Here is a 12,148-nt window from a genome sequence, read left to right as displayed (position 1 = left end):
GCATAATATAATGGAAAGAACACTGGACTAGGAATCAAACAGCTACTGTCAATCCTGGCTTTGCCACAAAATGACCATCACCGTGGACAAGTCACTAAAATGTTCGGGCTGCGTTCTACCTGTCGAATGAGATAATTTGACAAGATCAGGGGTTTTATATCATTATTCTTTCCGTACCTTATAAAATCACTGAGGAGTCCAAAGACCTTTTGTTTATGTGGGTTGTATCTATCAGTACTAACCATATTTGAAATTAGAATGAAATATTTGTTTATTTTAAAATAGTTATTCAAAAATAAAAATAACACATTATATGTTAATATAGATGAACATATTTTTATGAAAAAAATCCTATATTTTAAACCAACATAAATTAGCAAACAGAGCGATATTGTTTTATATTTATGCAAATCTCTTTGACATCCAGCTGGATTTTCGTATCTCCTGTATTCAGTCTGTTGCAATATATTGCTTTGTTGGAAGTTTATAAAGAAACTCTGACTTCACACAGATACATAGTTGAAATAGTGAGGAGCACTTCACAGATAAGCATGGATATTCTTGGATACTATACCAAAATGGACAGGAAGTGGTTTCTTCAAGGATAGTTACACTGTAGAATCTGAAACCTCTAAAGGGTATTTCACTGTTACAGTAAAATCCATTGCTATATCTGGGACTTGCTCTTTCACCCCTAACCTGAGTCATTTGGAAAACGCTGCTCCACTGAGTAATGCACCTCCCCAGTGTATAGCGGAAAACTCCCCTTTCTCATGAGAACAATGGGAAAGGCAACTAACATCTTAGTATTATTGTGAAAACAGTCGTGACCACACAGACCACCCTGAAAGGGTGTAGGAGACACCCTGGGAGTTCCCAGACTAGCCTGAACTCGATCACCTCTGAAAGCAATTCTTACTCTAATTGGAAATACTAGATTTCCAATAATTGCTTTCCTGAATACTCTCTTCGAGTAAGTAAAGTACCTTTGCTAATTCAAGGACTGCTGTGAATGCAATAATGAGAGAGGAACAGATTTTGCCCTTAAGGCTAAAGGGTTTCATCTTTGTTCTTTTTGGTTCATTCATTATTCCGTTTGGTGGAGAGGTTTAAGATGACAGAAACCTGGACGGATGGTATTGCCTCAGTTAATGACAGAAGAAAGTGGCTCTCAAAACACAAAGGTCTAGAGTTTGGTGTGATTAATTGGCGTATTGAGCAAAAACAACAGACAAATGCAACAACCAGAAACATTTCCTTTTTCTGTATATATTTGCAATTCAGCTTTTTCCATTGGCTTTCACAAAAATTATCCAGTAGCATGACAAACATTTTACATAAGGTGATTTGGGATGACTTAATATGGAGTTACGTAAGTTCTCTTTAGTTTTCTCTTGCTGATAAAATAAAACAATCTCTGGATAATACACTTGCAAAATAAATTGGATGTTTCTTCTTCTTTCAAGATTCTTTTCCCTTTAAAGAGACTCTGTTGTTCATAGCACATTTGTTCCTCTAAGAATAAAGTGCCATTCAGAGCAATGGAACCAGAGTAAGACAACAGAGTTCCGTCCTGTTCTACTGGTTCCTTACTCAGGAACTTGGGGAAGACTAACCTCTTTAGGCATGTGTTCTTCCATCTGTCTTAAAACCAAAAACTACAGTAGTTACTAACATATACAAATGCATGTCTAAAGACACTGTAGAGATGTGTAACTTTGGGAAAAGATGCTATAAAACCACATGGATTTATGAATTGGTGCATGATAAACATAGCACTAATAAGCCATGCCTTTGATCCTGTTTCTTTGATCCAGGAATGCCCTCCTCCTCTCTCGCTTCCCCATTCTGCCATTCTGAGACACCTTTTCCTGGAAGACATTGCTGATCCTTTCACCTCCCTTCCCAGTTGGAACTTGAGCTTATCTCCCTGCCATGGCACTTGCCAGCATCTACACTGCACCACTGTTATTCACACACTTGCATTATTCCTGCATCTTGTAACATTCCAGAGGGCAGGACTGTGCCTTGTTCTATTCATGTCTTTGCCCCCCTTAAGTGCCTACGGAGCAAAACGGCGTGCTCCTATTGGGGATGCGATGTGGATATATAACAGCAAGTGACTCTCAGAGATGGCAATGAGTTAGGTGCTGGAGACTTTACCTAGACCTACTCATCTGATCCCACAACAGCCCTATGAAAGTAGGGCACAAGGTCAGTTAGTAACATGGCCACGCTCACAGCGTCACTCAGTAAGAAAGCTGGCACCTAAACCCTGCTGTTGGGCTCCCACGTCTGCCCTGGTAACCTCTAGACCACTCTGGTTTTGGAGTCTTGAAGCCATCCTCGGTCATTTTGTCATCTGACCCTCACAGTGAGCCTGTGAAGTGCGTAGAGGAATCTTGTCCCATTTTAAAGATGAAGAAATTGAGCCAATTCAGGGGCCACCATGATGGGTAACTGATGAAAGTAAAACCAGAATGCGTATTTTGATTCCTTTTCCTGTGTTCTTTCCCTTATACCACAAATTATTTTCATGAGAATTGGATCATACAAATGAGGCCAGTAACCCAGGTAACCTCACAAAATCACTTAGTTAGAAAATATCCTTTTACCCCTAATTAAACCACATAAAATTAAAGATACACAAAAGTAAAGACACGAAAATTTGGCTGAGTCAAAAAACAGGCAAGTACAAATAGGTAGACATGCATCTGCACCAAATGTTACCAAATTTGGCTTGATAGCAACATGAATGCAGACCAAATCTTTGGGAATTTCTCCTAGCCAAGCCAATAAATAGACATGAGAAAAACTTCAAAGACATAATATGTCTGTTGTAAGAAATGCTGCCATAGGATTCAGGAGCTCTGCTGGCTCCAATGCATCTGTAACTAGCATATAATTACGTTTTTAAGGAATGCAAAGGGATTAAATTTTGACAAAGACGTTCTGAATCCTTGTAAAGCACCCTTTAAGTTTTTTCACTGTATAGTATGATGTCCAGCACCTCAAAGCGAACTCTGAGAATGAAAAACAAGTTATCAATTATTATAAATTTTTACTCTTTTCTTTTTCCCTAAAAAATTTGTTGTATGTTTAGTGAACACACATCTGTGACTGTAAGAACCACTGGGGGCAGGGAAGACTAATAGATTGGGGAAATTCATCTGGAAGAAGGAAAAAGTTAAAGCATGATTAAAAGTTGATAAATGATGCAAGGGAAAGAGATAGTCAAGTATGTGAAAAACTAGAGAAAGAGTAATGATTGTCAACTCTCTTTAAATCATAGACAAGTGATGGCAACTGGTCCCAGAGGACTTTCAGGATCTATTTCCAGAAAGGCTATTAGGTACTGAAATGGATTAGATGAGAAACTGATCACACCTGTCCTTAAGATTCCTAATTATACAAAGGAAAGGAAAGATGGAAGGAGAGATGGAGAAAAGCAGAAAGAAAGGAAGTAGAATGAGAGTGGGCGAGGAAGAGAGGAGAGAAACAAATAAAACAACATTCATCAGTTCAGAATAATTCTAAGCATAACGCTGACAGCTAGACCATAGATGAAAGAAGGAAGGAAGGGAGGGAGGGTAAGGGAGGTGTTATAGACAACAAAACACTCAGCAGTTCAGAATAATTCTCAGCATAACACCAACTGAAGGTAGACCCCATATGTCATCACACAAGTATATGACATGAACTTCACAATGTCTCTTCCATTCCTCTGACATTTAACCCAGTGGACTCCAAACACTCCTGTTCGGAGCTACCTGCCTACCCACCTTGGACAGAAAGGAAAGCAGACCCCTCCCGGTCACTGTTCTGGAGGCTGCATTTGATCTGCCCTGCGTCGCTGAACTGCACGTCATGGATTATCATCTCAGAGATGAAGTTACCGCCCTCTTCGTAACTCTCAGAGGTAAAGCGGTCGTTGGTGATGATGGGCTCCTTGGGTGTGACGCTCAGGACCACGGTGCTGTTCAGAGCCCACATGATGAGCCTCCAGCCCTGTGACACGGTGCAGTTGAAGCGGGCCTCCCAGCCCACCAGCACCGTTGCATTCTTGGGTCCTTCTATGATTTGGTAGCTGAATCCAGAAGCTGGAAAGCAATCAGTGTTTTGAGGTGGTAAGCAAATCTCAACCGTAGAGTTTAATCCTTCTGCATACAATTGGTGACCCCTGGGTGACCGTCCAATGGCTCTGACTCCATGTCTTACTGGTCCCACACCAGGCCCACAGTCACTCAGGAGCTTCCAGTGGACAGGAAGGAACCCCATCCCTCCTTTCCACACCCCAATTCTTCATCCACAGTCCACAGCACTCCCAGCAGGATTGGGAGTGCAGGGAGCAATCCTTCTCCTCTACTCCCTGGGGATATTTCCTTAAGAACTTGGCCCAGAGAGCCACCACTAGCCCAGCTCCATTACTTTAGGCAAGTTTTTCAGCCTCACTGTGAAATGAGCCTTTTCTTGCCAGTAAAATGGGGAGGACCTTTGATTTCCACCTCTGAAGAGATCCCAAGGCTCCGAGGGGAAAGTAGAGTAACTTGTCTGCACAAAGAGGATGGGACTCTGGCATGCTGTGATCATGGCCCACGCATGTCCCTGCACTCTGAGAGCCCCCAGATGGGGAGCTTAGGACAGGTCTGGGACGGAGCATGAACAAGATTGAGAGAGAAGGAATACAGTGGGACAGAGATGAATGTTGGGTCCTGGAGCAAGAGGAAAGTCACTCTCCAAGTATCAAAAAAGATGGTTCCATTATTGAGGCCATGCCCCTCCTCGTAAGGACTAGAAGAGATACAGGTGGGGGAGATATAGAGACAGGGAAAATGGGTAGAGGGATGTAGGGGAGTGCGATCACTTAATAAAACTCAAGGAATACATTTGGCAGGCTCGTAGATTGTGTCAATCTAGTGTTGGGTTTAAAACTCCAGCAGGTGGCAAGTAGTTCTAGAGCGTCAGACCACAGATTGTAGAGCGAGTGTCCTGGCTCACTGAGCAAGTTGTTTTCACTTCTCCTTCCCCACTCCCGGCAGCTGCAAAACAGGGACACTAGAACCATCGCAACTTGTCCCAAGAACCACCTAGGATGATCTGTGGACAGCCTTTCACATGACCCTCAAGCACTCGGCAAACAATTACATGACCTGCAAGAAGGAACTGTGTTCCTACAAGATGTAGGTCCTACAAGGACCTACAAGATAAGCCAAGAAAGTCATAGATTGAAGTAAACTTGTTTCCTGCACACTTTTCACAATGTTCTGCCCTCCACTCACCAGATGCACTCTGACACTGGTTTTAACTGGAATGATAATTCTAACTGGTCTACCAGATGGAGGGCTTCAACGGCTCTCCAGCTCGCATGAGTTCAATCATGATCTCTTGAGAGGAAGCGTGTTCTGCATCTAAAGAACTCACAAAATCTTTTGGCCACTTAGGACTGATTTTCTTATCACCTCAGAAGAGCAAACTGGCAACCAGAGTTTTCCTAGACTTTCCCATGTTTATAATAATAATTCAAAACAGAACTTGCATAGCAATGAGTCTTAAAGACCGTTTATTCTCATCTTTCACCGCCCATGTTTTCATGCTGAGGAAATGAAGACCAGCCATATCTCAGGACTTGTGATCACAGTGGTGGCACTGGGACCCAAACTCAGACCTTCCTACACTGAATTTCCCCTCCTTCCCACGCTTTCCCCGCTGACCTCACTCAGGGTTTAGAGCAAAAAGACGCCCTGGCAGACCACACACCTGCCACATCAGTCAGACTGCGAGGGGTTCCTGGGGTGGTAAGATCCATCCCTGTGGACAGACCAGGCAGCCTGCCGTGTACATTGAGTGCCCCCAAATAATGGCAGCCCCCGCCATTTCTTCCAACCTTCTAAGGTCAAGTTGTAAGGAAGGTTCTAAAAGAATCTCGTTACAGCCCTTTAGGTTTCTAGGGAGGAAGCACACGGCTGGACACATGTTAACACAGTAACGCTTCCCCTAAGTCTCCAGAACGCACTGCAGGGAAAGTCAATGGGAGAGAATGAATGCTGCACAGACAGGTCCCCCGGGGCCAGCAGGACTGTGCAGTAAGGCAGCCAAGGTCCCAAAGAGGCAGAACTGAGGGAAGGTCAGCACTAACTAAGGCTAATCCTGTGTTTCGGCAAACTTGATCACTATTTCTTGCTTTGCCTCTGGGCATGATAGACAAAGAGAGAAAGTGTGACCTAAATAACAACTCAGACAGGGCCCTCCCTCTTCCTTACCCCCCGGCCGGTCACTCTGATCCCAGGATCCCTTTGGTCTGGGATTTTATTTTTTTTAAAAGACTGAGGAAGGGAAGTCAGAAATGGTTATCCAGGAAAGCACAGCTGCTCTGCCAACTGGGCTTTCCTGGAGCCCTGAACTACACCTTGAGAAGGATCGAAGAAAAGAAGGACCAAAGAATAGCCAAATCTACCTCCTGCAGAAAGAAAGACAGACGTGCTCTCATACTCCATACTGTGATAACAGTCTTCCCCCTCCTGACTCAGGCTGGTGGGAGCTACCTGGACAAAGTCCAGAGGGCTGGGTGTGGGGGGAGCAAGGATGGGTGAGGCCCAGGCTTGCCCTGCGAGCGGCTCAAGCTAAGCAGCTACAACAGAATACGCATGGTTCTTTCACTGCCAGGCACGAAGTAGATTATTTCACTCTACGACACGGTTCATGGAAGCCGGTCTTTAAAATACCCTGTGGACTGCACGTGTGACCATGAAGACACAGGCTACTTACCTTATTTAGCAGCTGGGGAGGTGAAATAGAAGGAGGAAGGGACCTGTACCAAATGGAAACTCTCTAAGTTTGAACTTGACCTTTACTTGAAACTGGAGGCCCCAAATCCTGAGGACTGTATTGCCCAGATAATGCCACCTGTGATCTTTCCTCCCAACATGAGTAAACTCCCTCCAGCCCCAACTCGTGACTCAGAAGGTGCATTTCTGGTCATGTGAGGTCTTCGATCTCCTTCCTCTCTGTCCTGTATCCTATCAGCTAGTGGTGTGCGTGACCCTGCCACACCCAGAACAAATATGAGAAACTGTACACAACACCTTTCATCAGTCACCTATCTCAACACAAAGTCTCCCTTTCCCCTTTGCTCTCCTTTTGCTTTGTAGAGCAAAGAGACAAATCCAGGGCAGAGCTATGGAACAGATCAATGTCTCCCTCTCAGAAACCTCCTGCTGCGACCAGCTACAGTGGTCACTCAACAGCAGGTCTGCCCTTGGACTTGCAAGCTTTTTATTCTGACACCCTTCAATTCCCAAATCCACACCTCCAGCCTGCCCTCTTGCTTTGTCTCCTGCCCCAGGGATCCTACTGCACCAGGCATCTCAGCGGAAGTGACGGGCTGCCTCCCAGGGTTGAAAAGCTTCTTCTACTTGCCACATCCTACCATCTGCAGAACCAAAACACTCATACAGTAGCACGTTTGCTCCTTCCGTGACGCCCACTTGTCTCCATAAATTAATCCTGAACATAAGTCCCATTCTTCTGCAATGGCTTTTTCTTGGCTCCCTGAAATAGCAGCCGCTTGCCTCCCTGATGTGGCTTCCCTTACTGCACCTGTAGACCCCTCACCTTCTCCCATCGCTTTTCATATTGAAAATGAATAGAAAAGCAGACAATTAAAAGTCAGAAGGGAGAAAAGGAAATAACGTGGAGAGCAGTAAGAGGCAGCTCTGAAGTAAGAAGTAGGAGTCCAAACCCTCAGGGGCTGGGATGGCAGAAGGAAACTGAGAAGTGAGGGAGGGGTCCCAAGGCAGGTCTGAGCTGTCTGCTGAGTCCTGCTGATATGGCAGGAGGTGCCAGCGTCACCACTGTGCCACCACCACTGCCCAAAACCGCTCTCCACATTGGTAGCCGGGGGGTCTTCTCAGCACACCAGTGTGATCAGGGGCCTTCCCCTATGTCCCACCTCCACACCTCAGACTTTGTTTAAGTATCTTCATCATTTGGGGTAAAGACCAGATAATCCTTCACATGATCATATCTGAAGACCCTTATTTAGTCTCACATCAACTTCATTTTAGCCCAAGCCCACCCTTGGGCCACCAGACTGTCTTTAATTGATCAAACTCCAACTCTTTCTGGGCCCAGGGCCTTTGCACAGGCAGAGACCAGCCTTGCACACCAGTCTCACTCCTCAGCTCCCGCCCGAGTGTCTCCTTCTCAGAGAATCTTCCAAGACAACCCGACTCAGGTTAAATTATCGTATAATGGGCTTCTAAGTCAGTGAATCACAGAGGTGATTTTATACTGGTTTTTCCATCAATTGATGCCTGTTTCCCGTACTAGGCTCTAAACTCTTTGTTAGCAAGGACCATGCCTGCTTTTGCTCATGACTGCATTGCAGTGCCTGCAACTAAATGATGTACAACAGGCCCTCAGTGAATATTCACCGAGTGAATAAATAAGATTGTTGAGTTCCATATTCCATTACACAGGGGACTAGGAAGAGAGGAGAGGCCTGGCAGGAACCCATTGGGGGCTGGGTTGCCCTCAGCTATTCAAAGCCAAGTCTACAAATGAAGGTGTCTCTACCCAAGGCTTTCCAAGTTGCTGCATCAGAGGAGCTCAGTCTTTTACAATGGATCGTATCCCCCAGGGGGCCTAGGATTAGCCCTTAATACTCTCCCCTTCTGGAATAGCCATCTCCAGGCCTCAACCAAAGCCATCCCAACCTTCAAAATAGAACTTCAGGAAAAACGACTCAGAACAACTATAGACCCAGAGGTCAACAGTTTCCTGCTAAACCACTGGAAGAGATTATTTGCAACTGTGGCTAAAACTGCCTCTTTGGAGCCTAAAATGTGTGCTGAGTGTGGTTTCTCCCACTATGCACGCTACACTCTGCAGAGTAGGGATGTTGTTTACCTCTCCACCCTACAAGCAAATGTTTATGAAGCACCTACCTAATGCCTCGCACTGAATGCTCTCAGGCAGGAGCTTCCAAACATCTTTGTTCTCAAGTACATGTTAACAGGCAGCCTGGCACCCACAGACCTCACATGTAAATAACCCAAAGCCAAAATGCACAAACAGTCCTCACTGCACGTAACATGCTCTGAGAGTCCCTATTCCAGTTCATTCCATTTTATGTTGTTAGTGCTGTCATGGCCAGAGTATTAAGAAACATTATCTAGCCATCAGAAATAGAGTCCATATGTGTATAAAGTACAAAACCAGCAAAACAGATGTATGCAGTTAGAAGTCAGAATAATGGTCCCTTTGCGGGGAGAGACATGAGAGGGACTCAAAGGGGGCGTTCGTGGGGTATTCTTGGTCTCATTGCTGATACACGAAAACTTATCATAATGATTGTGCACGTTTCTGTACGCATATTATTGTCCAGTGCAATTCCCTAAAACCACCAGAGTGAGAAGCACAGGACGACTACTCTGAGGAGTTTAAAATCTAGCTGGGAAAACAAGACAAACACACCTGAAGCAATGAAATCGGGACAAAACAGAGTCAAAACAGAGCTCGGGATACACACTCCAGATACCCTAAAGACCCCGAGGTCCACACATTTCATCTCCTGCAAAGCAGAGTCTAATCGGCAGACCCTGGCCTGGGACACCCCGGAGGACATTCCGACAGACACCCGGGAGAGTTCCAGGACAAGGAAGGGCTGTTGGAAAAATGAAGGTGTCTAAAGCCCCTCACCCTGTCAATATGGAAACTGAGATTATCACCTCAAAAGATGCAAGGTCAGGGTGCTTCAGGGAGGAGGAGATACTTGAGTCAGCCTTCCTTGAAGACCAGAAAGAAATGGAAGACGGACAGAACATATTAACAAGAGCAATGACGTGGAGAGGTACCAAAGGTAAACACCCAGGAGGCGAGAACCCTGATGAAAGGGACCGGTGGGGTCCGGGGCACCAGTAGGACCACTTGTGGAGTGGAGTTGACACAGCAGGAAACGGACCCCGCTGTGGGAAGGGGACATGGTGGGAAGGGCCTAAGGAAGAAGCTTCAGGCAGCCGTGTGCACCAGTGGCCTCTGGGTTCCCTTCCGCCCACTCCAACGGCATGCCCTGGACACTGCACCAAGCCCACGTGATCCCTACCTGCTAGCCCAGCCAGGACGACCAGCGTGGCCAGAATGCCTCTCCAGCAGCCCTCCATCTCCGCATGTTCGTCCTCACCCTGGGAAAACAAAGCAGGCAGGTAACAGTCTGGCTATGAGGGGCGTTTGCCGTTCGGAGCCACGTGGAGCCCCAGCAGCTCCCTGTGTCCCAGGATGGGTAAGTCAGCTGGTCAGCGTGATCTTCGGCACCAGCCTCGCCTGGGAACTTGTTAGAAGGGTAAATGCTGGAGCACACCCCAGACCTGCTGGGTCAGAGACTCCGGAGCTGAGCCCCACAGCCTGTCTAAACAACTACACGGTGTTCCAATTCTGGTACCTTCTCTAGTAGAATCACTGTAGCGTGTGATCTTATGCCCAAAGCCAGGTATAAACCATGGGAGGCAGATGGTATACCATTACTGCTGAAGTACTAATACTGACCAAAATGTAGCAGTCTGGGCTTACTACATGCATTTCAGTCATGACGCTTTCATCACTGAGAAAAAAATAATCCTGCCTACAACAAGTTTACATTCTGAAGGGAAACAGGCAACAAAACAATGAAGAAACTGGACTGCTACGCTTCCGTGTACAAAAATTAATTCAAAATGGATCAAAGACCTAAGCATAAGACCTGAAACAATAAACTGCATAGCAGAAAACATAGGCACTAAACTCACGGACCTTGGGTTCAAAGAGCATTTTATGGATTTGACTCCAAAGGCAATGGAAGTAAAAACTAAAATAAACAAATGGGACTATATGAAACTTAAAAGCTTCTGCACAGCAATAGAAACCATCGACAAAATAAAGAGGCAACCAACTGAATGGGAGAAGATTTTTGCAAACAGTGCCTCCAATAAGGGGTTAATATCCAAAATATACAAGGAACTCATGAAACTCAACAACAAAAAAAAACAATCCAATTGAAAAATGGGCAGAGGACCAGAAGAGACATTTCTCCAAAGAGGATATACAAATGGCAAATAGACATATGAAAAAATGCTCAACATCACTAATCATCAGAGAAATGCAAATGAAAACCACAATGAGATATCACCTCACCCCAGTCAGAATGGCTTTCATCAACAAGACAGATAGTAACAAGTGTTGGAGAGGCTGTGGAGAAAAAGGAACCCTCATCCACTGTTGGTGGGAATGCAGACTGGTGCAGCCGCTATGGAAGGCAGTGTGGAGGTTCCTCAAAAAATTACAAATAGAATTACCATATGACCCAGCAATCCCTCTCCTGGGTATGTACCCAAAAAATCTGAAAACATTTATTCATAAAGACACGTGTGCTCCAATGTTCAATGCAACTTTGTTTACAGTGTCCAAGACATGGAAACAACCAAAGTGTCCTTCGATAGATGAATGGATAAAGAAGTTGTGGTACATATACACAATGGAATACTATTCGGCGTTAAGGAGAGATGATATAGGAACATTTGTGACAACATGGATGGATCTTGAGAGTATAATGCTAAGCGAAATAAGTCAGACAGAAAAAGCAGAGAACCCTATGATTTCACTGATATGTGGTATATAAACCAAAAACAACAAAAGAACAAGACAAACAAATGAAGGAACAAAAACTCATAGACATAGACAATATTTTAGGGGTTACCAGAGGGTAAGGGAGGCTCTAGAAGAGTGTAAACCGGGTTTAATATATGGTGATGGAAAGAGAACTGACTCTGGGTTGTGAACACACAATGTTAGATATAGATCATGTAATACAGAATTGTGCACCTGAAATCTATGTAACTTTACTAATAATTGTCACACCAATAAATTTTAATTTAAAGAAACAATGAAGAAATAGATCATAAGCCTATCAGCAGGCAGCAAGATGTATAGAGAAAACTACCACAGGGGAATGTGTATGAGGGAGCTTGTGCAGGGGGTGGCTGGTTATCACCTCAAATAGAGAGCTCAGAGAAAGGCTCCCCGAGAAGGTGTTCTCTGAGCAGCAAAGCAGGTGTGGTGACACCATGTGGATACCAGCAGAAGAGATTTCCAGGCAGAGGAACAGTAGGTGCAAAGG

General features: G+C 45.0%; 1 protein-coding gene across 7 annotated transcripts in view; it reads right to left on the bottom strand.

The window, feature by feature from the left end:
- The window catches only part of LOC308489149 (beta-1,3-galactosyltransferase 5-like), a 129,407-nt gene that overhangs the window by 24,891 nt on the left and 92,368 nt on the right, over nt 1-12,148 (bottom strand). For 6 of the 7 annotated variants that reach the window (XM_081029897.1, XM_081029898.1, XM_081029895.1 and 3 more), the window contains 2 exons: nt 10,103-10,181; nt 3,783-4,100 (listed from right to left, as the gene is read on the bottom strand). In XM_081029897.1, coding sequence (XP_080886023.1) covers nt 3,783-4,100; nt 10,103-10,160 — 376 coding nt within the window. In that variant the 5' untranslated portion in view covers nt 10,161-10,181. The remainder of the gene's footprint in view (nt 1-3,782; nt 4,101-10,102; nt 10,182-12,148) is intronic. The other variant, XM_081029900.1, reaches the window with a different exon arrangement.

This window comes from Rhinolophus hipposideros (genome assembly GCF_964194185.1).
Source record: "Rhinolophus hipposideros genome assembly, chromosome: 2".
NCBI lineage: Eukaryota > Metazoa > Chordata > Mammalia > Chiroptera > Rhinolophidae > Rhinolophus > Rhinolophus hipposideros.
This window is presented reverse-complemented; position numbering and strand designations above follow the sequence as displayed.